Genomic DNA, 23,996 nt, shown 5'->3' with positions numbered 1-23,996 from the left:
AGCTATTTATATAATATTTGTTACTAATTTTACAAAGATACGAATCAAATTTTATAATTCTATTGGCAGAAATATAACAACCCTGATGCACAAAAACATGAATTCAATCTTAATATTAAATAAAAATATTTATATTTCTGTCATGACAACTCTCGGAGGGATTGGCATGGTAATGTACATAACAATTAGAGCTGCCACTAACGACTATTTTTATTTCGATTAATCTATCGGCTAATTTATCGATTAATCTAAACGATTAATTTCCGAAGAAAATGCTGCAACTGCTACGGCAAACACTAGTCATATATTTGAATGTTGAACAGCGAGCTCATTGGCTACCGATACAGGAGAGAACCAATCAGCTGTGCCATGTGATGATGTCATTAGTTCAGATTGAGTTAGACCTATCGGACTGCGCCATCTAGAGTTTCATGCCAGAACTCTGTATGTAATAATGAATTAAATCAATATAAGAATCTTTTAAAAAATGATTGTATTGGTACAGCCCTACTCTGAAAAAGCACAAACTGCCCACTAACATGACTTAAAGACTCCATGAAATCAGGTTTTGTGACTTGAAATCCATGTGTATTAGCTTTGAAGTCACCTATATTCTAGTAGTGTACTTCGAATGTCTGTAGAATTAACCTTTAGCAGCAGTACACCACTGTACAATTTACAAGCTTTCTCTGAATTAAAATGAACCACAAATTCAACTTGTACTCAGTCTTCAAATTTTTGTCTAACAAAATGCTATCAAGAATGAGAATGACTAGCAATAGCAAGTAGCAAATCAGAGTTCACAGTTGTGATGTACTGTACACTACAGGCAACTGGCTATTTAAAAAGGAGGGCCTTTAATGACCCTTCCTGGTTCAATAAAATAAAAAAAAATTATGTGTCATACACAAATGAAAACTCTGCTTCTCAAGCCATTTCATGGGGTCTTTAAATATACTCATGAAATACATTAGACACACCACTACAAACACACAGCCACAACCAGCTACACATGCATTTAGATGTGTTAACATACACATTTTGGAAATAAAACCTGATAAAACATGACATTAAGTCCCTGAGAGCTGGAGGATGTTTCCATCAGTCTATCTGAGACGGTAAATAACAACAGCTGTGTTAAGATGCATGATATCAGCTAGAGAAATTATTATCGAGAGCTGGGCTCAACAATATACCTTAACCTCAGCAAGCCAGCGATGGGAATCCTTCTGCAGTCCTGGAGTCAGGGTAATGGCCTAAAACACCGAAAACACACATGGAAATAAAGCTGTTTTGCTATACAAACTATGCATGAAAGTCAAAAAAACTAAAAGCTACATAAAATTGCATGTCTCTGCAGAGGTTGAGATTCTTCTGATCTGTATTTTTCAAGACAGTGACAGTCTACTGGAGGACTATAAAGCTCAGAGATCTTGGGCTCTGTGGGAAAACCCAGCCGCTCAGATGAATCACTTTGCAAAGCAAAAATGAGCAGATTTGCAAATTTCTCATTTAGAGCTATGTTGTACACCTCCAGAACGAGTGATCACGGTAGGTGGGTCTGTCACCTTTAAAAAAGCGAGCATGTGGAGGAGGATTGTGTTCCCCTGACAGCTTATCTGTCACAGCCAACAATGTTTGAACACTGCCATGCCGGTTTAGACTGCTGACACAAATGCATGATGGGGGAAGGAGGCCATTTTGTCATTTTTTTTTTTTAAATCAAAAGGGGCTGCCGGCATCAGATAAAAAGCTGTGAAGGATGCAGAAGAACGTTAAAGACTGGAATATAACATGGATGTTGACAGCTTGAGCTGAGAGAAAAGAAAGTGTACTTAAAAAGCATTGAGAAACAAGTACAGACAACCTGCAAAAAGCTGGGAGTGACTTCACAGTTTAGAGACAAGACTTCTGTTCATCTGGGAAGAACACTTGGCACTATCAGAATTCATCTTTACTATAACATATTTTTCTATGTAACAAGGTTGTGTTGGGTCCGAGTCCACCTTGTCGAGTCCTAGTTTTTAATAATTCTAGTAATTGAGTGTGAGTTATCTTAATTTTATGTTGTTACTTATTTTTTAATCTTTTGTTACACTATATGGATTTGTCAGTACTCCGAAAAAAATTTATTTGTCCAAATGTCTGAGTCTAAATCTGAGTCTGAGTCCAAGTCCTGAGTCCAAGTACCCCAACTCTATAACAAGGTTTGATCAGTTGATTTCTTGCAGCTCTTTAAGTGGCCAAGTAAAACTATTTATTAATGCACACGAGCAACACCAGTCAGTCAGAAATTGCCATTAAGATATTTACTTTATTTTTAAGTTATTAATTGTCCTTAAACATGCCATGAGGGCATGGGAGCCATTAATGGCAGAGAACAGTAGCTATGTTCAAAGTTAACTTGTGTGCAAAATTGAAATATTGCATAAAATATTTGTGAATATATATTATTTTTATATAATAAATTACATGTGTCTTGCTTTCAGAGACAGATGCCTGCTGTTTGGGAACAAAGTTGTGTATGACAGTTCTGGGAGGTAATTATACCAAACCATTTTAACGACAGACTTTGGCTCAGGCATTTTAGATGGCGTGCAACAAGATCGGTCCATTTATTAGTCCAGTTATGCCGTCCCATCGCACAAAATCACATGACTTTTTAAAAATATATATTTTTAGAATTTATGCACATCTTGGTGTTTCCATCCACCGTTTTTTAAGAGATATCCCAAAATGTGCATAAAAATAGGTGGACTGAAAGCTAGTGACATAGTGGACATCATAAATCACATGCCAACATGGCATTTGTAGCATGTCCAGATTTCATTCACACTACACGTACTTTATAAGTAGTAAGTTCTTCAGAAAAAGCAGTACATACTCTGACAGTATACAAATTTGGATGCAGCTTTTACTATATTGCAACATATGTTTTTTGTAGTGTACTGTAGTGTGTGTGTGTGTGTGGGTACTTCAAGCTTGGCGGCTGAGTCTTTTGACAAGAACTGGCAAGCTGAGTCAATCTGAGTCCCTACGGCATGGAGGATGGACTCCTGCTCCGTCTGGAGGCCTGTGACCCTCTCATGCAGCTCCGCCATGGAGTGCCCTGCACTCTGCCTCCTCTCCTCCTCCCTCTCTGCTAGCTTTACCTACAGAGGAGACATTAAAGGCACAATATGTAAGATTTCTTTGTTTCTTTGTTTGTTTTGAATACGCACCCTCTAGTGGCAAAAAATTACATATTGTGCCTTTAAGACAACATCTGAGACACTGAGATATGTGTGCAGGCACAACATTTCCCAACTAGTGAGAGAAACACACTTACATGTGTCCATATTGATCTAACCTCTTTTATTGTTGTAGGCTAATGGTTATATAGTTACCACTGTATAAAAAATCTATTCAAAATTGCTACATATTGGTACTTGAAGATTGTGCATTGTGTGTTTCAGTAATAAGTTTTGTGGCTTGAATAAAGTATATGCTTTTTATGAAATATAATTTTCACTGATGACACTTTGTTCATTTTTGAAGAGAACTTTTGCCTGTACTATTGATTAGATTCTCTTCTTTGCACTGAATGTGTCCAGAAGCCACTTTTCTGTCTCCTGGGAATGTTTATAAAACCTTTATAAAACAACAATGAAGTATTTCAAGAATACGGCTCCAGGCTTATTTTGAAGGAGTAGCTTATACACTGTCAGAATATAATGTACAAAACTGTCACTGGGGCAGAGTAACTTTTTTTTTAAAGTACTGATATGTACACTTTAGGTCCTAGTATTTAAAGTAATTTAAGCAAAGAATGTGGTTTTCAGATCCCGGCACTGTCTAGTTTAGTTTTGGTTCCGTGTCGGGGTTCGGACATTCATGCTCCATGTTTTTATTTTTCTGTTCAGTGCTCATTCCCTCAACACGTGCTTTTGCCTCGAAGTTTTTGTCGAGAGCCTGGCTTTTTTTTGGCCAGGCGTTCTTGTGTTGCCATGTTCAGTGTAGCACATGGCTCGTGTTGCTGCATACTTTCATGTTGTCTTGTTTTGTGTGAACACGCAGCTCGTAAGGGTTCTCATTGGATGTTTTTGTGTTGTCATGTCTTGTGAGAACACATGGCTTTTTTGTTGTGTTTGCTTCTATGTGCCATGTGTTCTCCTGTCTATTTTCTTAATCTTTACCTTCACATCCAGCACTTTTTTGAGGGCATGACATTTGCGGAGGAGCTTAGCATGATTCTCCTCGCTGGTGCTCAGCTGCTCCGTCAGTTTATCACATTCAGTCCTCATTTTGTCCAGCTTCAGCTGCAGAGCTCTCCTCAGTTCACTATCGGCCACTGCCTCCGACTACACAAGCAAAGAAACAATATTATCACATTGTTTTCTTCATTTCTTCTTAGAAATAATTGTAGATTTCTAAGATCCCTTTGGGCACAATCGTGCTCTCTGGTAAAAACCTGCTTATATTACCCTACAGAGGCAACAAACAACACAACAGGTTTAAATATTCAAGCCTACAGCAAGCTCCAGCCAAAATGCAACCCCTTGCATAAAGAAGGGCATTTAAAAATAGCTTTGTCTGCGCTATAGACAGCACCTTCCCGTTGGGTCTGTTGTTAATCTAAAATGGAGAATGTACTTGTGGCAATTTATGTGGAAATAAGAGCAATTAAAAAAAATAGTTCATCAAAAAATCCTTGTTGTTCCAAGCTCGTATGCTGACATTTTTTCCATTGGAACATAAAAAAAGAATTAATTATTACACAGCTCCTGGCATACAGCGACAGCTCATAGTGCTTCAGAAAAAAAAAAAGTAGTCCAAACAAGCTGTACATAGGTTTCATAGTGATGCTCGTTTGACCTTTTCTTGCAATCAAAATTTGCATATGCATGCTTCTTGTTTTCAATCAGCTTTTGAATATATGATAGATGTATGCTGCCTCTATACCTCATTTAAAAAGTTTTTTTTTTTAATCCTAATTTTATTTGTGTTTGTTTGTTTGTCCTGGACAAGCAGACAACCATTAATGTCAAGCCCTGCACAGAAAAACTGTAAATAACTTTACAGATTTGGAAGGACATAAGGGTGAGTAAATATTGAAATAATTTTAATTTTGGGTAAACTATTCCTCTAATCATGTACAGACAGGTTCTGTGATTAATATTCAAACCTTAAGGTCTCTGACGAAAGCCTCCAGTTCTTCTCGCTCTCGCTGATATAATCTCAGCATGTCGTGTAGATCTCTGTCCTTTTGGGCTTTTCCTTCTTGCTGGATCGTTCGGAGGTGGCTTAGCTCCTTCTGATGGACCTGCCTCTCCAGTTCCAGCTGTCGTCCAAAAGAGAAGCTCTCTTCCTGAGCTGCAGCGAGCTGTTTTTCTAGATCCTTCTTGGAGCTCTCCACTTCAGCGAGTTTGGCAGCAAGGTCAGCTCTTGCAGCGCTCAGGTTCTTGACTGAGCCCTGGAGATCCAACAGAGATCTCTGCTCCTCCTCTTTCCTCTGCTGCTGGAGTTCCACACGTTTCTGCAGCCTGATGTTCTCCTCTCTCATACGGACCTGTAAGGAGATCTGCTTCTGTGCCTCCTCTTCCAGGCTTCTCAAGGTTTCCCGGGCCTCTTGGAGCTCTAGTTCTAAAGTGACAAGCTGTGAACGAGCTTCAGTAAGATCCACATTACAGCGGCGTACATCCTCTTCATGCTGAGCGAGGCGTCTGAGAGCATCAGCCAGCTGTTGTCGCACACCCTCTAGCTGCTGGCTAAGAATGCCCTCTCTCTCTTTGCTCTGAAGGACAGAACAGATTAAATACACATAAAAAAGCAAGATATAATGCCAAAAAAATTATGTAAAAATCCTTAGCAAATGCAGATTTACAAATGTAAATGTATCTGTTTGTACACTTTTACAACTGTTTTAAACATTATTTCATTTTCAAAAAGTGCATCACTTTTACTATTCCTTGCATTTTTTCTTTATCCTTGATGTGTAATGTAAGTGTCCAATGCAGTTTGTACTACAGATGTGAACAATAACTGAAATTATCAAAGACTATAGAATACCCAAGATGTGTCACTTGTATAGTTTTGAATGGGGAAAAAATGCAACGCTCAATATGGCCGCTCTATCGAATGAAGCCCCGCCTTCTGAGTAAAGCCCTGTTCACACCAAAGATGTAAAGATAACGATATTAGCGTCCACACCAGCGGACGATATCGTCTGTTTATTCTAAGCGCACATGCGTCTGCCGCTTTAAATTCTCAAACTCGTGACAGCAGGATTGATTCTGACTGGGTGTCAATGATTTTATCGTTCATCAGCAGGAGAAAAAAAAATTGTGATTTCAACAATATCGTTTCTCTGTGCCTTTATCGTTATAGCTGTGGTGTGGACCCTGCTATTCTTTAATATTGAGAACGATTTTTAGAACTATATCTTTATTGTTATCTTTATAGTTATCGTACTTGGTGTGAACGGGGCTTTAAACTCACCATGAAATCAAAATTGAAAATTCTTATTTTTTTAATGGAATACTGTAGTGTTTATTATAAATAATTTATCCGTGCACTTCATTATTTTTTTTTAAATTCATGTGCCCTCGTAATCTTTAATCAAAAACGTTAACCACCCCTCCCCCTCAAAACGACTCATCTTCTCTTCCATCACGAGCTATGGCGCAAAGGCGGAGCTAGTGACGTCAGGGGTAAATGCTGGGATAAACAACAGGGGGAAAAGCTGAAGCTAATGCTTCACTTTATAGAAATCAATGTATTGACCAGTGCTGCCGAAGCGGAACTCATGTCGGACAACATCTCCAGGACGCTGCGCTCCATATTTACACAAGCTTCAGTCTGGATCCAGAACACCTGAGAAGAGATGATGCCAACCCCTCAGAGGAGCTCAGATGATGCCAACCCTGAAACAAGATACAGAACTACCACATTTTGCTATTAGTTTGATTGCATCATATAATAATTGCTGTTAATAGTGTTCATCGTCTGTTTGATTACGTCTTTAATTGATTACATCTTTAATTGATTTTCCCGTACATTTCTGCCATATGTACATTAACTGACAGTCACCACTGATAAGCTACCACTAAATATTGTAGAAACTTAATTTGCTGTAAAGTTGCTTTGTAACGATTTGTATCGTGAATTGAATTGAATTAATCGGTAAAGTCATTGTGTCACTGCAGCTGCCGTTAGAAGTCCCAGTTGCTATAGAAACAGTTAGTGCACTGCACTGGCTGGTCTAGCCTGAAAAATAAGCTTTTATTAATGCTATTTGAACAAAGCAAACAACATTTATGAGACAGTTGTTGTCAGATTTCAGTAGTGATTTCAAATATGAAATTTAATCTTAAGCTTGGTGAACAGTTTTGGAGAATTTGATGTTTCCCCATTCAAATAGATAGGAGCTGCACTTGCATGCCCGAGAGGCGTTTCAAAGATGGCCACCGAGTGACATGCCTTAAAGGGACTTTGAAATTATTTGGGTTATTGCATAGAGGTGTTCTAGTATTTTTAGAAATTATCTGTCATTCACAAGGTGGACGAAAAAAAATAGCTGAAAAACCCATTGACAGGGATGCACTTAAGTTTTTCAGTCTGGTTCTCATGAGAGTACCTGGAAATTTGGTTTGTGCTCATACTGCGACTAGTGTGACCCATTAAATATAACTATAAAAAAAAATTAAAAAGTAATAATAATATTATTGCAATTTATTTATTTTGTTTTTTTTTACAAAATAAAATAAAACAATAAACAAAATGTGATGATAAAATAGATAAAAGTGGGTATTAAATAAAAATACAATTATTTTATAGCACACTTAAAAATACAATGCTAATATTTACATTTTCTTTTATTTCTTTTTTACTTTTTTTTTATTAATTTTGATCATTTTCAAACCTAAACTCATCAAGCTTTTTTTTTTTTGGTAGGTTACCGGCAAGTAAGTAGAACATCCGCTGTCGAATGAAACGCGGCAGTAAATGAAATGTTATAGTTTTGCTCCGAAACCAGCAGTGCATAGCCTAGATTTACGTTATCAGTTAGAACTGTGTGGTACGACTCAGCTCTGTTCACTTTACTCGGCTCGCTCGGTTTGCTTTTCAAATGCAGTTTAGTACCGCTTAGGCATGGGACGATAACCGGTTTCAAGGTATACCGCGGTTTGGAAAAGTCATGGTTTCAAAACCACTAAAATTTTCCGTTATACCGTTCCTGCGGTATGTGCAGTTTTTTTACATGTCGTCAAAGACGGAAAGTGCAGGACTCCCTCAGTTGTGTGCAATGAAGAGCGTAACGAGTTATATGACCCATCTCCCTCTGGTTGGTGTGAGCGGTCAGAGTCACCTGTGTGTAGGATGGCCGAAGGAGATGAATCCATGGAACTTTTTCCCCCGTCGAAAAAGACGAAGTCTGTCATATGGGAATTTTTCGGGTAATGTAGACTAACCATGTTCCGTACACAACGATGTTCTGTACAGATGACGTTTTAGCACCGATCGCTAAATAAATACTTCCAAAAAGACGAAGTCTGTCGTATGGGAATTTTTCGGGTAACGTAGACTAACCATGTTCCGTACACAATGATGTTCCGTACAGATGACGTTTTAGCGCCGATCGCTAAATAAATACTTCCAACATAAAATAGGTCGAACAAAAACTATATATCTGTGTCATCTTCATTTCTCCCTCTTTCACCCCCGATCAAAACAGAAACCCACCCGCCATTTGTTTCAGTGTTGAAATAAATACTATTTGGCTTGCTACCGAGGCAGATAACATGGCTAATTAACTAGCTAACGTCAACTAGTTTCCTCCCTCACGTTACTTCACAGAGTGAGGAATAGCAGTATAAAGTACGTACTGTACTTTCCTGCGATTTAGTACAATAATTAAATTTAGCTGCTGGCTAGTTCCTAGAGAACCAATTTCTCCCTCGGGCCGTTTTCCTGGTTGCATTCGCACCGGCAGCAGGAACTCTGAAGCGGCCGACAGCGATGTCTTTTTATAATGGAGATGGAGATGTAAACGCACGATTTACGCGATTGCGTAAAAGTGGGTAGTTCCACAATTAGTTCAGGTACTATGAAAAGGTTCCCGCGGTGCGAAAGGCCCTATTGTTTACATCTGTTCAAAATCACGCATTTAGAAAGCGAGCATGTCTCCAAAAACCTTGTTGAGCTGCAGGTTTATGACTGCATTTTTTTATTAATTAATTAATTTTTTTTACAGAAATTATGTTTTGATTATATTTTTGATTATTGAGCTGCAGGTTTAGGCTCACTTAAGTGACTGCATTTTTTTAATTTATAGGGATTTTTTTTTTTTTTAAGAAAATAATTTATGTTCTGATTATTGTTGAGCTGCAGGTTTAGGCTCACTTAAGTGACTGCATTTAATTAAGAAGAATATAATTATTTATTCTAATTATTTAGCCTGACATATTTACTGTTCCAAAATGTTCTATGTGTTTCTTAAAAATAAAATATGTGTTCAGTGGAAAAAATAGTTGTTGTTTTTTTTAAACTTTTTTTAGCTGTAATCGCAATAACGTGAAACCGTGATATTTTTTTTATCTAAGGTTATCATACCGTCAGAATCTCATACCGGCCCATGCCTAGTACCGCTTCAAAGTGGGTGGGATTATAGACTGATCGTAATAGTTGCACTGCCAGCTCGTCTACTGACTATGATACAGCTATTTCTTTTTAAAAAGTTGCATGTGATGGTCGTTTAAAGCAAGTCGTTAAAAAAAGTTGTGCGAACAAATGATACTCTGGTGGCTGTTGCTAACTATTTAAATCTAGTGGGTTTGGTGTATCATGTCGCAAATCCAGTGACGCTGGTAGTGATGATTCTCTCTGACCAATCAGTGATCTGCAGTGATCACGCATCACATTTTAGTATCGGAACGGCTCACTTGGAACCTCAGCCAAGGTGGTACTAAAAAAGTATGGCAAAAAACTAATTTTGGATCACACCCACGTGTTGTTAAGTCTCACCTGTTTATCTTTATCAGTGTCGTTTCTGCTCTTATCCTTTAGCTCCTGAAGTTCTCGCTCCAGGTTCTTGCACTTAGTCTTCCACTGTCGGACTGCTTCCTGAGCTTTAGAGCGTTGCTCCTCTCTCCTTCTCTTGCTCTCGATCAGCTGAGCCTCCAGACGGCCACATTCTGACACATTTTCCTCTGAACGAGACTGGATCTCCTTCAGTTGGGCCAACATCTTCAACTGCTGCTGTTCACGTCGCTCCAGATCTGCAGAAAGAGCCTAGAGAGATGAAGGAAATTATGAATAAAAGACAGAATGAACAAAGCAATAACAAAAAACAAACAAACAAAAAAAAAGAATGAAGGAAAGACAGAATGGAAAAATGGATGAAAGAAAATAAAAAGAAAAGGCAAAAAGATAAAATAGTGATCAAAGCAGTCATCTGAAATTTTTGAATGCTAAATGGATAAATGATCTTGTACAAAAAAAATGTATTACAATATTTTGTGTTATTCAATAAGAAACATATTTTTCCATCCAAAGCGGTGTTAATATATATATATATATATATATATATATATATATATCTGTGCTCTGGGACACAAACATAGCTCCTCTATGCCTCCTCTCTCACTGCATTTTAATGAATCCATTTTGAAAACTGAAAGCTTACTAGAGATGACATCAAACCTGTTGAGCACTTGCACAAAACAATATCAAACACACAAACCTCAACCCGGAAAGCAAGTTGAGTTTTCTCTCTCTCTTTTCGTTCTACACATTTTTTCAGGCCTTCCACCTCACTAGAAACACTGATTCTACCCAACTGCACCCGCAGGTCTTCAATCTCTCTCTCCAGCTCTGTGTGTCCTGGGGGAAACACATACACATAGTGGTTAAACAGTATACAATTCACAAAACACTTGAAACTCACTCAACATATGTTACCGCTGTCAAGGCCTGTGACTCCTCTCTCCTGCTGTCTCCTTGCACTTCTCTGCTGAGACAGGAGTAAAGACAACTCCCTTTGCAAATCTAAACGCTCCTTCTCCATCCTCAGAAGCTGTGAACGCATGTCATCCATCTGCAGGCCAACAGCAGAGACCCACACATTAAAAAAATGAATACTCATTTACTCCTCCCTCTTGTTCCAAACCTATATAAATCTCTTCAATCGAAGACAAAACATTTTTAAGAATTGTGCTGTTGACTCTCTTCCATGCAATTATTGTCCATGAGGCCATTCATTCCATATCCTGAGATTAATAATAATTAATCAGGTCAAGCTTCTAAAAAGCATAAAATTTTTTTTTTTTTAAATAGCCACAGCCCTAATTTCAAGCACATAAAGGATGCAAAAGCATGTTTTATAAATATAGTCTATGCTACTAGTGCACTACATTCCAAGTCTTTGATTCCATGATTCCAAATTGAAGATGAAAACTTTAGGTTTAGATAACAAAGGTGGCTGATTACATCTCTGCATCAGTCAGTGCTGTAGAAAAACATAAATCAGTGGAAAAAGGGAAGAGATCACCTTCTGAAGAAGGGTGTCTCGTCCACCTTCTGATTGATGCAGCTGCTTTCTGAGTCTCTCCAACTCCTGCTGCATCTGTTGAGGATTTCACAGTGACACAATTCTCACTGACATGTGGTCTGTTCTAATTTCCAGCTTATTTTGATAAGAGAAACAACCCACTTAAGGAGTCGTCTCACCACACTCAAAACAACTCGATTTTGGTTTTGGTCACATCTATCAACTGGATTTGTTGAAATCTTGGCCTTTTCTCTCCAGACCTTGCCTGAAATTTCTCTCCAGACCATTTTGGCAGCTAATCAAAATAGAAATAAGAGTACCATGTATGCGCCTAAGCAACAGACTGACTTAGTTCACCAAGTAAATATGTGTGATGTATACAGTATATGTTCAGGGCTTGCCACAGCAAGACGATGTAGCTTTAATGAGGAAAAAAAAGAGTTATATTTAACAAACACAGACTCTTTAGCTTCCTTATTTTACTTAAGCATAGGAAAACCCATTAAAAGCTAATTGGTTATTGTCACCAATGTCTGCCTCCAATAGCATCACTCATATTGGAAGTTGTGTTTGAGTCTGCAAAACCATGGTAACCATGGTTCCCTGAGAAGGAGAACAGCCTATGACGCCTATGACATCATTACCCTGCGCGATCACAGTATAAAAGGGGATAACACGTCATCCGCTTCTTCGTCTGAAGCTTGCGTCCGAAACATGGCAAGGAAACTAGAGGACGCAGTGTCTCTCAGAAGAAAGAGATTCCTTTGAGGGGATACGGCCAGGTGTCTTAAAACCAGACCCTGGCCTGTCACCCAGGGGGCTACTGCCGGCTCTGAATGAGCTTGCTCAAAGAACTGACTCGACAGATCTTTGGTAGCAACACCCTGCTCAGAAATGTACCAACAGGGATACATGGGTTGAGTGGAGCCCAAGGTGAAAACCTAGGCCTAACCAACTCTGAGAAAGGAAACGAGGCTGACAGCGCATAACCTTACCATACAGGATTTTAGAAAGTGCGCAGAATGCCTAGCGTGCACACTTACCACAATGTGGATTTTAGAAAGTGCACAGAAGCTCAGCGTGTGCACTTACCATAGCATCTCAAACTGGGAGCAGCGTGCTCATAGGTGAACCTCTAGGTGAGGGGAGCACTGCTAAACTCACCAACAAAGAGAGCAGCCTAACAAGGAGGCAAAGAGAGGCCTAACAACCTAAGGCTGCTGCTCAATGGAGCTCTAAGGAGCGGAGGAGACCTCAGACACTCAATTGGGGGTGGCATACTCAAAGGTAACCCTCTAAGGTGAGGGGAGCACTGCTAAACTCACCAACAAATAGAGCAGCCTAACAACCTGAGGCTGCTGCTCAATTGAGCTCCAAAAGCGTAGGACCTGCTTTTCCATGAGAGGAGGCCTCAGATGCTCAATTGCGAGCAGCATGCTCAAAGGTAACCCTCTAAGGTGAGGGGAGCACTGCTAGGCTCTACCAAATAGGGGCAACTAATCAGGGAGGCAGCAAATGGCCAAACTACCTGATGTCGCTGTCACAGAGCTCAAAGAGCGGAGGGCTCGACCCTTAGCTAAGGGAGAGGAACCCAGCTCGACCGAAGCGATCAATAGCCCAGGGGCAAAGTACCTAACTCTCAAGTAGAGAGAAAGACTCACATAACATGCCCAGGACCAGCGAGCTCATAAAAGACCCTCCCGCAGTGAGGGGAGCACAGCCATGTCCGGGGAGCAGATTGACCGCAACTGGAACATCAGGAATGGGATCCAGCTTAAAAGGGGATCGCAAAAGGAAGGGTTAATCAAGCCGGAGTGCAGTATAATGTGGTTATCTGAGAAGGACATGAAAAAAATCATCTGTCCAACAACTGCAGACAGATCCAAACTATACACTCCTATAAGTTTGAACAAAAGGAAATTACTGATAGGGAGAAATTTCCCGTCAGGTTTTTTCCATGTTCTGCCCATCAACCGCGAATCACGGCAATGGGCAGACAATTCTCACCGCGACCGCAACGCGCAGCATGTATTCAGCTCCCACGGGAGCTAAACACGCTGTCGTGCTAGATTACCTCGGAAATCAAGCGAGAACGGGAACCGCTGCCGCGAATGTATAGCTATTCCCGCGAGAGGCGAGCGCACTCAAGCAAACGCTATCAACAAACTCGGGTAAATGGTGAACTACTCACCTCCCCCTCAGTAGTCCCGCAAATGCATCACGATAAAGTGACGTGACATGTGGTCAAGTATGGTGACCCATACTCGGAATTAGTGCTCTGCATTTAACCCATCCTAAGTGCACACACACAGCAGTGAACACACACACACCCGGAGCAGTGGGCAGCCATTTTTTGTTGCTGCGCCCGGGGAGCAGTTGGGGGTTCGGTGCCTTGCTCAACGGCACCTCAGTCGTGGTATTGAAGGTGGGAGAGCGCTATACATTCACTCCCCCCACCTACAATCCCTGCTGGTACGAGACTCGAACTCACCTTTAGGTTATGAGTCCAACTCTCTAACCATTAGGCCACGACTTCCCCCTAAAAAATTAATGGGAGAGCGCGAATACAGTCCCCCACTACCATAAATTATGCAGTCGAGATTCCCACATTTGGGGAATTCGCAGCGGTCAGCACAACCAGAGTGCAATGGCCGAGCCTCACCCTGGGTGAACCACCTTCTTGATCATCGTGTCTCCCCTGCCAGGTAAGATAAGCACAAGTCGTCTCCTCGTGAGAGGAGTGCGTTCAGTTCATGCTTATCCCTCACAAAAAATAAGCAATGAATGCAGAGCGCATCCAACTCCCTCGAGAGCTGAACGTGCCTGCTCTTCACCACACACACAGCACGCGAGTCGTGTGAAACTGCAGGTATCAGAGCAAAGCCACTGGCGAGAAAACATGCACTCCTAGTTGTGCTTGGCTTAACGCTAACATAAACAAACGGTCACTGAAGACGAAGAAGAGGATGACGTGTTATCCCGGCGCCCTTTTGTACTGTGTAGAGTAATGACGTCATAGGCTGTCGCCAGCCAATGTTATTGTCGTTTTTAGATGTATGCTTCAGACACCGGTCACGCTGAAGGCATTCACCATATTATTATTATTATGTACATTTAGAGCTTGAAGATAATCAAAATGATTGTTTGTTTGTTTTCTCTAATATGCTTTTTATGTTAAAATACTACTAAACATTCTAAGGTACATAAATTTCCTTAATTGAAGAATCACCTATCTGCTTCAACACATGCATTTTATCAACAGTACATTACTACGGTCAAGCACTGTTATGGGATCCAAGATGCTACATGCATTAAAGTTGATTTATAAAAACAAAACAAAAAATTAAAACACTCTGGCACAAAATTTAAATGACTGTTTAGGTTCAAACTTACAGAACCCTATTAGATGTAATCACTGCTTACATAATCTGAATACCACGAGTCACTGAGATTAATAATATATTTATGCCATTTGTGCACGTTGAGTCAATATCAAAGACACACACACCTTGCTTCTCTCATTCTCTGATCTCTGCAGTCTATTTCTGAAGTTCTCATCAGCTTCCGGGGTTTGGGCGTCATGTCTTCTCAAAGCCTTTCAGTATACATGGAAATTACATTGAAATAACATGAGTTTAAATCTAATGCATCACTGAGTGTTCATTTGGTCCAGAAACAGTATAAATTATGTCTAAATCTAAACATCTATTTATTAATCTAAATCTAATCTAAAATCTAAATGATGTTGAAAATAATGTCCACTGACCACATTTGAACTAGTTTTTAACCATGAATGTCTATATTGGACACGCAGAACACGCCTTATGCAGTCGAGATTCCCACATTTGGGGAATTCGCAGCGGTCAGCACAACCAGAGTGCAATGGCCGAGCCTCACCCTGGGTGAACCACCTTCTTGATCATCGTGTCTCCCCTGCCAGGTAAGATAAGCACAAGTCGTCTCCTCGTGAGAGGAGTGCGTTCAGTTCATGCTTATCCCTCACAAAAAATAAGCAATGAATGCAGAGCGCATCCAACTCCCTCGAGAGCTGAACGTGCCTGCTCTTCACCACACACACAGCACGCGAGTCGTGTGAAACTGCAGGTATCAGAGCAAAGCCACTGGCGAGAAAACATGCACTCCTAGTTGTGCTTGGCTTAACGCTAACATAAACAAACGGTCACTGAAGACGAAGAAGAGGATGACGTGTTATCCCGGCGCCCTTTTGTACTGTGTAGAGTAATGACGTCATAGGCTGTCGCCAGCCAATGTTATTGTCGTTTTTAGATGTATGCTTCAGACACCGGTCACGCTGAAGGCATTCACCATATTATTATTATTATGTACATTTAGAGCTTGAAGATAATCAAAATGATTGTTTGTTTGTTTTCTCTAATATGCTTTTTATGTTAAAATACTACTAAACATTCTAAGGTACATAAATTTCCTTAATTGAAGAATCACCTATCTGCTTCAACACATGCATTTTATCAACAGTACATTACTACGGTCAAGCACTGTTATGGGATCCAAGATGCTACATGCATTAAAGTTGATTTATAAAAACAAAACAAAAAATTAAAACACTCTGGCACAAAATTTAAATGACTGTTTAGGTTCAAACTTACAGAACCCTATTAGATGTAATCACTGCTTACATAATCTGAATACCACGAGTCACTGAGATTAATAATATATTTATGCCATTTGTGCACGTTGAGTCAATATCAAAGACACACACACCTTGCTTCTCTCATTCTCTGATCTCTGCAGTCTATTTCTGAAGTTCTCATCAGCTTCCGGGGTTTGGGCGTCATGTCTTCTCAAAGCCTTTCAGTATACATGGAAATTACATTGAAATAACATGAGTTTAAATCTAATGCATCACTGAGTGTTCATTTGGTCCAGAAACAGTATAAATTATGTCTAAATCTAAACATCTATTTATTAATCTAAATCTAATCTAAAATCTAAATGATGTTGAAAATAATGTCCACTGACCACATTTGAACTAGTTTTTAACCATGAATGTCTATATTGGACACGCAGAACACGCCAAAAAAGACGTCATAAAAACTTTCATTCTGGCTCCTCAGTGGACGTCTTTTCAACGTGTGCAAAGACTTCAAAAAGACGTCCACTGGACGTAACTTTGCCCAGTGTGTAACTAGCACTACAAAAGATGGATGGATGGATAGATAGCTTTTCTTGATCCCTGGGAGTAAATAGAGCACTTGTGCTTTTCTGCCAGTACAGTGTGGTTTAACTAAAATACATTACTTATTAACTAAATTTGTCTTTTTGTATCAAGCATATGTAATGACATCGGCTGCAGGTTTGCAAATGTATTGGCATTTTCAGCACCACTTGAGGTTTAGTATGTATTTAGGTATAAACGGACATATACTTGTAAATAAATTTTTTAAGTAAGTATATCTACAAAGAATATGGGTGTAATGTGCATAAAAAAGTAAAATGTATTCAGTAATAAAAGGCAAATAAAGTTTTTGTTTATTATTGAGCACCTTTTTTGAATATGCAAGCATATAATATGATATAAAATAATATAATATAATATAATACAATACAATGTTTTACATTTCCTAAAAAAAAATAATAATAATAAAAATGTAAATGGTGGTCTTGTGCAAAACCCATCACCACAATGCTATATTCTGTTCTCTAGATAAGGTTAATTTTCCCTCCTTCAATGTAAGTCTACTGCGGTTTCGTCCGTTTTATTGTCCATTAAAAAAAAATCACAATTCTGATTGCGTAGAAAAATAATGCAAAAACATTTCCTCAACCTCATTTATGTCTAGAGCACAAAAAGCGTAAGAACCACTAAAATTAAACTGCTTATACTGTACTGACTGGCAGCAATAAAAGCCACAGGGTTTGTTCCAAAGCCATAACCCTTAGTATAAGCAGTTGTAATTATAATGCTTGCCTTAGAAGGCACCATTAAGTAGTATTCAGTAGACCACTGATTGCATTTATATGTATTGTACTAGAGTTTGATAAACAACTGGGCAAACTTATACGGAGTTTATTTAATTCACTTTTTTTAGATTTCAAAATAAAACCCTTTCCCCGGGTTTCACAGACAAGGCTTAAGCCTAGTCCCAGACTAAAACTTAATTCTGAGCTGTTTCAACTTAAAATATATCAATGCCTTTATTTTGTCTCAAGATGGACACCAGTAATGTTTTTTTCTAAGGCATGTTTATAAAAATTACTTAAATGTCCTAATTGAACTATGACCTAATCCTGGCTTAGTCTAAGCCCTGTCTTTGAAACCAGGCCTTTAATTTGTAATGGTAACAGACATATATTTTGTGCCACATGCCATTTAATGTGAAAAACCAGCACGTGTGATTCCAGCATGCATATGGAGCACAACATTTATTTGCTGAATGTGTTTTTGTAAGAAACAGCTGGAATGCTATTTATCAGATATTCATCAGATTCATTTTATCATAGACAGACCACAACTCAAATAATATCACATTAAGGTGCCGCCCAGCCACAAACAATGCAACTGATGCCATTGAATCATTGTCTTTATGTTAGGTATGTGTTTTGAGGAAGCATTCCTTAGTCTAAATCACTTTGTGAAATGCTGCAGCGACATCATTCACTGCTCTAACAGCGGACTAGATTATATGGGTGTGTAAAAGAGTGGCACAATGTTTTTCTAAACAGCTCCTTTTGGTGCTAAGTGTTTGTTTCTCTGTCCTGATTTGCTTGTCTTGTTTGTTTCTCGTAATTTCGCAACAAATGCATTATTTCTCTAGGCCTAAGGCACACTGCCTTTTCATTAGCAAACTGCAATGGAGAGAAGATGCAAATTAGGCTCCATTCTTCAGTCACCTCTCAGATAAATAGGGCAATTGTTAATGGACGACAAACACAGGCGGATACTGCCCCCTGCTGGTAGGAGCACAGCATGAACTTGCTCTAAAGTTTCTGTCGGATCACTGGTTTTAACAATGATTTCTCCCTGATAACTCAGTAAGCTGAAATGCAGAGACAAATGACAGTAAAGTGAGTGTTGTGACAAAGATCCATCTTCCAGAGACCGTATCATTTTTTTAACCTGATTTTCCCTTATTTTTGATGTTAGTGGTAATTTAGTTTTCTAACTTCTAATGACATTGTCTGTATTTTGACACAATGCCTCTGAAATGAGAAACAGTGCTTTACTCCACTATGACATGGGCTTCATAATTACAGTCAGGGTGTATAATACAGGGAATAATAGTGTCTATTCTGCTTTATCTTTATTACCTCACTATATGGAACAAGCTTTTGATCACCCAACAAGAAACATGTGGCTGGTCATATATTAATGTATTTGGGATTCCCACTAGGCCTGTCATGATAACAACTTTTTGTTGTGCGATATATTGCCCCAGAAATAATTGCGATAAGCGATATTATTGTCATTTTAAAGACATTTTCTAACAAAAAGTGCAAAGTAACAAGTAGAAAAACGAAAAATGCACAAAGAACTTGTATGGATATTTTTCCATCTGCAGTTTTTCCGAGGTCATGTACATATATTGCGCCATAAGTCGATATATTGATTATTGCGACAGGCCTAATTCCCACATCTTGCAAAAACTCGCAAAAGTTCTGATCCAAGTTCTTGGTTTCATTAAATGGACGTTTTGGACTGTGTAGGGAGTTTTGAGTTATGAAGTTACAGTACGTTTACAAGGTACATCAATCACTTCTAACTCAGAATTTTGAGGAAAATTTGATCTGTAATGATATGACTCCTTTAAAATATTAGCAAATAAATAACAATATTGCATTAGTTTAATGTTCTACCTCCTGCAGTTCACCAGACATGCGTTTTGGCTTCTCTCTGTGATGTCTTTCAGAAAGCACCTGCCGCCCCGAGCGCATCTCATCCTCAATCTCCTGTAGACGTCTCTCCACGCGTAACGAGACCTAAGATACATTACACAACTCAAAACTGACTCAATGTCCTGTACAACAGGTCTCCTTAGAAACTGTACTCTACTTACAGCAAGACAAAAGAGAGGTCCTAATTTATGCCCAGCACAACAATTGCATGACAGGACGCAAGAAAAGTGGTAGGCAGCAAGCTAACTAAAACTAAACTAAAAGAAATAAAAGTGAACACAACATGCTATGTAACATTAGCAGGACTTACAGGTTCTTCTTTCTGTGAATGCGTTATGTGGCCTGCAGGATTCTCCAATGTCTTCTTGGTTTCTATGTCAGTCCTTTTGAGGGGCAGAATGCACAAAACATAGTGTGTATGTGTGCATTTTCACACAAGGTATTTATTATCAGCGATAAACAAGATGCTTTGATTTGGACCGGTAGAAACATTAAAGTACGTGTTTCTTCTTCTGATCTCTCTATCAATGTCATCACCCATCCGAAGCTGATCACTCTGCAGGTCTCTGAGGGACTGATGCAATGAGTGAATCTGAGAAACACAGGGAATTAGATTTGAATGTAAGTGGTGCTTGCCATACGATTGCAATGGAGTTTCTAAATAGTTTTGAGTAGTTGGTAGAACATTGTGTATGAGGTTGCTCGGGTGCTCTGGTAGGATGCTAAGGCATTGCTAGCTGTGTAATGATGTGGCTGCTAGCCAGACGCTGGAGTATTCACACAAATCACACAATGTGTCAATGATAACCGACCAGTACAAAGGAAACCACAGGGCTATACATATATAGGAGCAAAGCAAGCTTCAAAACTATGAAAAACAGGTGATAATCATGAGTACAGAAACAAATATAGAAACAAATGAGCATTTCAGTTTTTATTACCTTTAAAACCCACCTTGATTAAACATCCCACATTATTACAGGGCTACTTAGCAAATTTAGAAATAATTTACCCTGATAAGGTAACCAAGGCAACAGTAGGGCATTATAGCACTTTTTGTTAGCATCATCATTGGGCAGAACATTTACAAAACATAAATATAATTACACACACATATATATATATATATATATATATATATCCCACTAATATTTTGTTTTAAAAGATTTTAAGATAGTAGACAACCAGCTAAAGATGTAGGAAAACATTTTAATTAATCTCATTTAATGATTTGAACACAATTTGGCAGCTATGAGTTATGAATTAATTATAGTTAAGTATTTTATATCTAAAATTGTATATCTAAATAATAAAACAACTAAAATAAATGAAACTAGAAAAAATACTGAAAACCTAAAAACTAAACCTAAAGTACAAATCACAGAGTAAAAATGAAGACTAAACATTTATTGGAGTTAATAGAGTACACATATGAGAACTCTTTTGAATTAGAAATCACAGCATGAACTGTAATCCATATAAAATCCACACACAAGAAAAAAAAAAAGGCAGAAGTGATGTGTGATTATTAAGTCATCACGCAGACATGTCAATAAGTAAGTAGCCAAGCTGTCAAAAAATATTGTATCTGATGAAGCCATTTGTGGACTGTAGAAATAGGTCAACATTCACTCAGGCTCCCAGACACTATTATTATGGCATGGATTTTGTGTGACTGAAGCCAGTATGAGGGTACATTTTGTGCAACACAGAAATGTGGCAACCAGTAGAGTTTCTGCTATAACGTTTACATCAGCAGGGTGTTTTTAAATATCAAACACCAAGCAATGAATTATGGTGTACTCTGCAAACCGTGATTCCTTAATTTCAGTGGAAATGATTCAGTTTTGAAATGTTCATGACAGTTGTCTGCAGCTGCAACTTGCCACATTGAATATAGAATTCAACTGATGTGTGCTCATACTGCAGGTATATTTACAGTAGGCTATGTTATATTGTAAATTTAGTTATGATATTTAGTCTTGACTACAATTATTACATCATAACCTTGACGGTCTTACTGCTTTTATATAACAGTTACTGCATATTAAATACATACATTTTATTAAAATGTTATATTAATGAACGAATCCTTGTGCTAGAAGATATCTAGTGCTAGAGTCCCTGATGTAACAAAGTGATGCTGTGCAACATATAAATAATGTATCACTGTTTTGCTTTTAAGTAAAATTATATATAGTGTGCAGAAGGTTCCCCACATATTTTCACTAATGAACTTTCATAACTTTTTCATGACATTAACATTCATGATTACTAGATAAAACGCTTCAAAAGAAACTGCGCTCAAAATAAGCAATATAGATGATAATTACTGTAGTGAACTAGATAACTAGTATTTACTATACGTATTTCCATAAGTTTTTAAGATCTTAATTTCCATGACATTTTTAGGGCTGGACATAAAGCAAGAAGCCATGGTTATAATCACAATACTAAAATTCCATGACCAAAAGAACCTGGTTTGGTATCTGTTTTTTTTTTTTTTTTGCACTTAAGACATTTGTTATGAATAATCTTATCTTTTGTTTGATTCCATCAAAAAGTATATGAAATTAAAAAAAATAAAAAATAAAATGAGAAAGTACCTTCCATTTAAGAAGTATTTAAGTGGATTATTAAAAAATATGCATGACTGCACGGTGCACTATACAATGTATTAAACCATTTTGAGTTGAATAACATGCCATCTCGCTGGGTCTCCAGCGCAACACAAACCCTATCCTGCAATTTAAACAAATCTGGGGCTCAGAAACACAGTCATACCTGCTCTTCAGCTTGAGCGAAGTCTCTGAAACGCACAGCGACAGATCTAGACCGTCTTCTGTTACCTGTGCCTGCAGTCCCATAATCTCTTAGAGGGGACGTGGGGAGGTAGCGCCTCCTATCTACAGAGCAAGTGACAGAGATCTGGAACTTATGTACTGCTTAAAGATATTATTTTGAAGGCCGCGCCCTCCAGATGATGTATCTGTTGGCCACATAGGTCGTGTCAAGACAAGTCAAGTCACCTTTATTTCTATAGTGCTTTATATAATACTGTCAAAGCAGCTTTACAAAGATAAACAGATCCATTTTTTAAAATCAACTATGGAGACAAACTATGGAGACAGATTCTGCTGTAAGGCTGCTTTAAAAGACAATAGTGTCATCATTTAGCTCAAGTCAGTGCAGTGTTGGTTCAGTTCAGATCAAGAACAGTGTGAAGTTCATCAATCTGAAGCGAATTCAATTCAACAAAAGGCAGAAATGTTGTCATTCAGCTTGAGTCAGTTCAATGCTGATTCTATTCAGTTCAACACCAGTGTCAATGTCGCAAGATGCAATTCAGCTGTAAAGCAGCTCTACAGAAGACAATAGTGCCGTCATCCAGCTTAATTCAGTTCAAATTTTGTCTCATCGGATGGTTCAGTCAGTGGCACTGGCAAAACTGGCACTGAAGATGTCTTATTTCAGAAAATTATGATCAAATTTACTGTTATTCCTCATGACGTGTAAATTATTGTAATTTCCTTCTTACTTTGGAATGTAATGGTCACTTTTCTGAAATGAGGCAGCTGCAATGATGTATGCGGTTGACAAACGTGAACTCGGGAGGGTGCAGTCTTCAAAATGAGACACAGCAATTGTCTTGTAAAAGAAGAAAGTTAAATGTAATTTTGTGTAAAGTGTCCTAGCTTATACATTGCAATACAAGAGAGCAGAGAGCAGTTTGGGGATCGGTGCCTTGCTCATGGGTCTCACCTCAGTCATGGTATTCAAAGTTTTCACGTGACATCACACCCTTATAGAAACACCCACATGGAGGGCAAAACAGGGCATTTCTCAGCTGACCGCCAGTTATTTTTACGAGGTTTGCACTAAGTAGTAATTAGTAAGTCAGTGATATTTAAATACCAAATTCAGTATCCACATTATTGACGATGCATACTCTGCACAGGCAAGCAGATGAACCCAGAATATAAACGCAATGCGCAAAGTTTCACATTTAATATTTTCCCACAGCAAACCGTTATAAAGAAAACACTTAACCATTTAGTGTGCTGTGTTCATATTTCGAGCTCATCTGCTTGCCTGTATAAAATACGCATCAGTAAAAAGTTTTTGATCTTTTAATATCACTGTTTTAAAGGCACTTCAAGTGTTTTTCACATTAAACGTTAGAATGTCACGCTGTTTTTAATTGAAATATTGCGGTTATACTATAGCACTTATTTTGGAAAATATATATTTTAATATAATTGTTATGATTTTTTATTATGAAAAATATTTAATAACGTCACTGTAATACACTGTACTGTCACCAAATTCAGTTCACACATCACTGCTGTCCTGATGGTTATACTACAGCACTTATTTTGGAAAATATATATTTTTGTATAATTTTTATGATTTTTTATTATGAAAAATATTTAATAACTTCACTGAATTGTCTATCAAAAAAAAAAAAAGAGTCGGCTCGCAATCGCCTAAACAAGTCCTCAGGAATTAGAATGTTATTCTGTTAGGGCTCTACCTCACGAAGTAACACATTTGCATAATGTCTGCCCACGTTCTACGTCGCCAACTTGCCCGC

The 23,996-nt window shown here is 38.4% G+C and overlaps 1 protein-coding gene across 1 annotated transcript in view; it reads right to left on the bottom strand.

Moving 5' to 3' along the window:
* The window catches only part of LOC107728339 (centrosomal protein of 128 kDa-like), a 42,796-nt gene extending 19,623 nt beyond the window's left edge, over positions 1-23,173 (bottom strand). The window contains exons 1-14 of the mRNA XM_016538480.1: positions 23,165-23,173; positions 22,187-22,330; positions 19,903-19,994; positions 19,713-19,785; positions 19,364-19,486; positions 16,271-16,357; positions 11,528-11,602; positions 10,939-11,074; positions 10,721-10,860; positions 10,003-10,269; positions 5,165-5,773; positions 4,176-4,340; positions 2,976-3,152; positions 1,197-1,256 (exon numbers count right to left, since the gene is read on the bottom strand). Coding sequence (XP_016393966.1) covers positions 1,197-1,256; positions 2,976-3,152; positions 4,176-4,340; positions 5,165-5,773; positions 10,003-10,269; positions 10,721-10,860; positions 10,939-11,074; positions 11,528-11,602; positions 16,271-16,357; positions 19,364-19,486; positions 19,713-19,785; positions 19,903-19,994; positions 22,187-22,330; positions 23,165-23,173 — 2,157 coding nt within the window. The remainder of the gene's footprint in view (positions 1-1,196; positions 1,257-2,975; positions 3,153-4,175; positions 4,341-5,164; positions 5,774-10,002; positions 10,270-10,720; positions 10,861-10,938; positions 11,075-11,527; positions 11,603-16,270; positions 16,358-19,363; positions 19,487-19,712; positions 19,786-19,902; positions 19,995-22,186; positions 22,331-23,164) is intronic.
* Positions 23,174-23,996: the final 823 nt, after the last annotated feature.

The sequence above is a fragment of the Sinocyclocheilus rhinocerous genome, unplaced genomic scaffold, assembly GCF_001515625.1.
Source record: "Sinocyclocheilus rhinocerous isolate Xijiao unplaced genomic scaffold, SAMN03320098_v1.1 scaffold277, whole genome shotgun sequence".
In the NCBI taxonomy this organism is placed as follows: domain Eukaryota; kingdom Metazoa; phylum Chordata; class Actinopteri; order Cypriniformes; family Cyprinidae; genus Sinocyclocheilus; species Sinocyclocheilus rhinocerous.
Note: the sequence above shows the minus strand (reverse complement) of the source record. Positions and strands in the feature narration are given on the sequence as shown.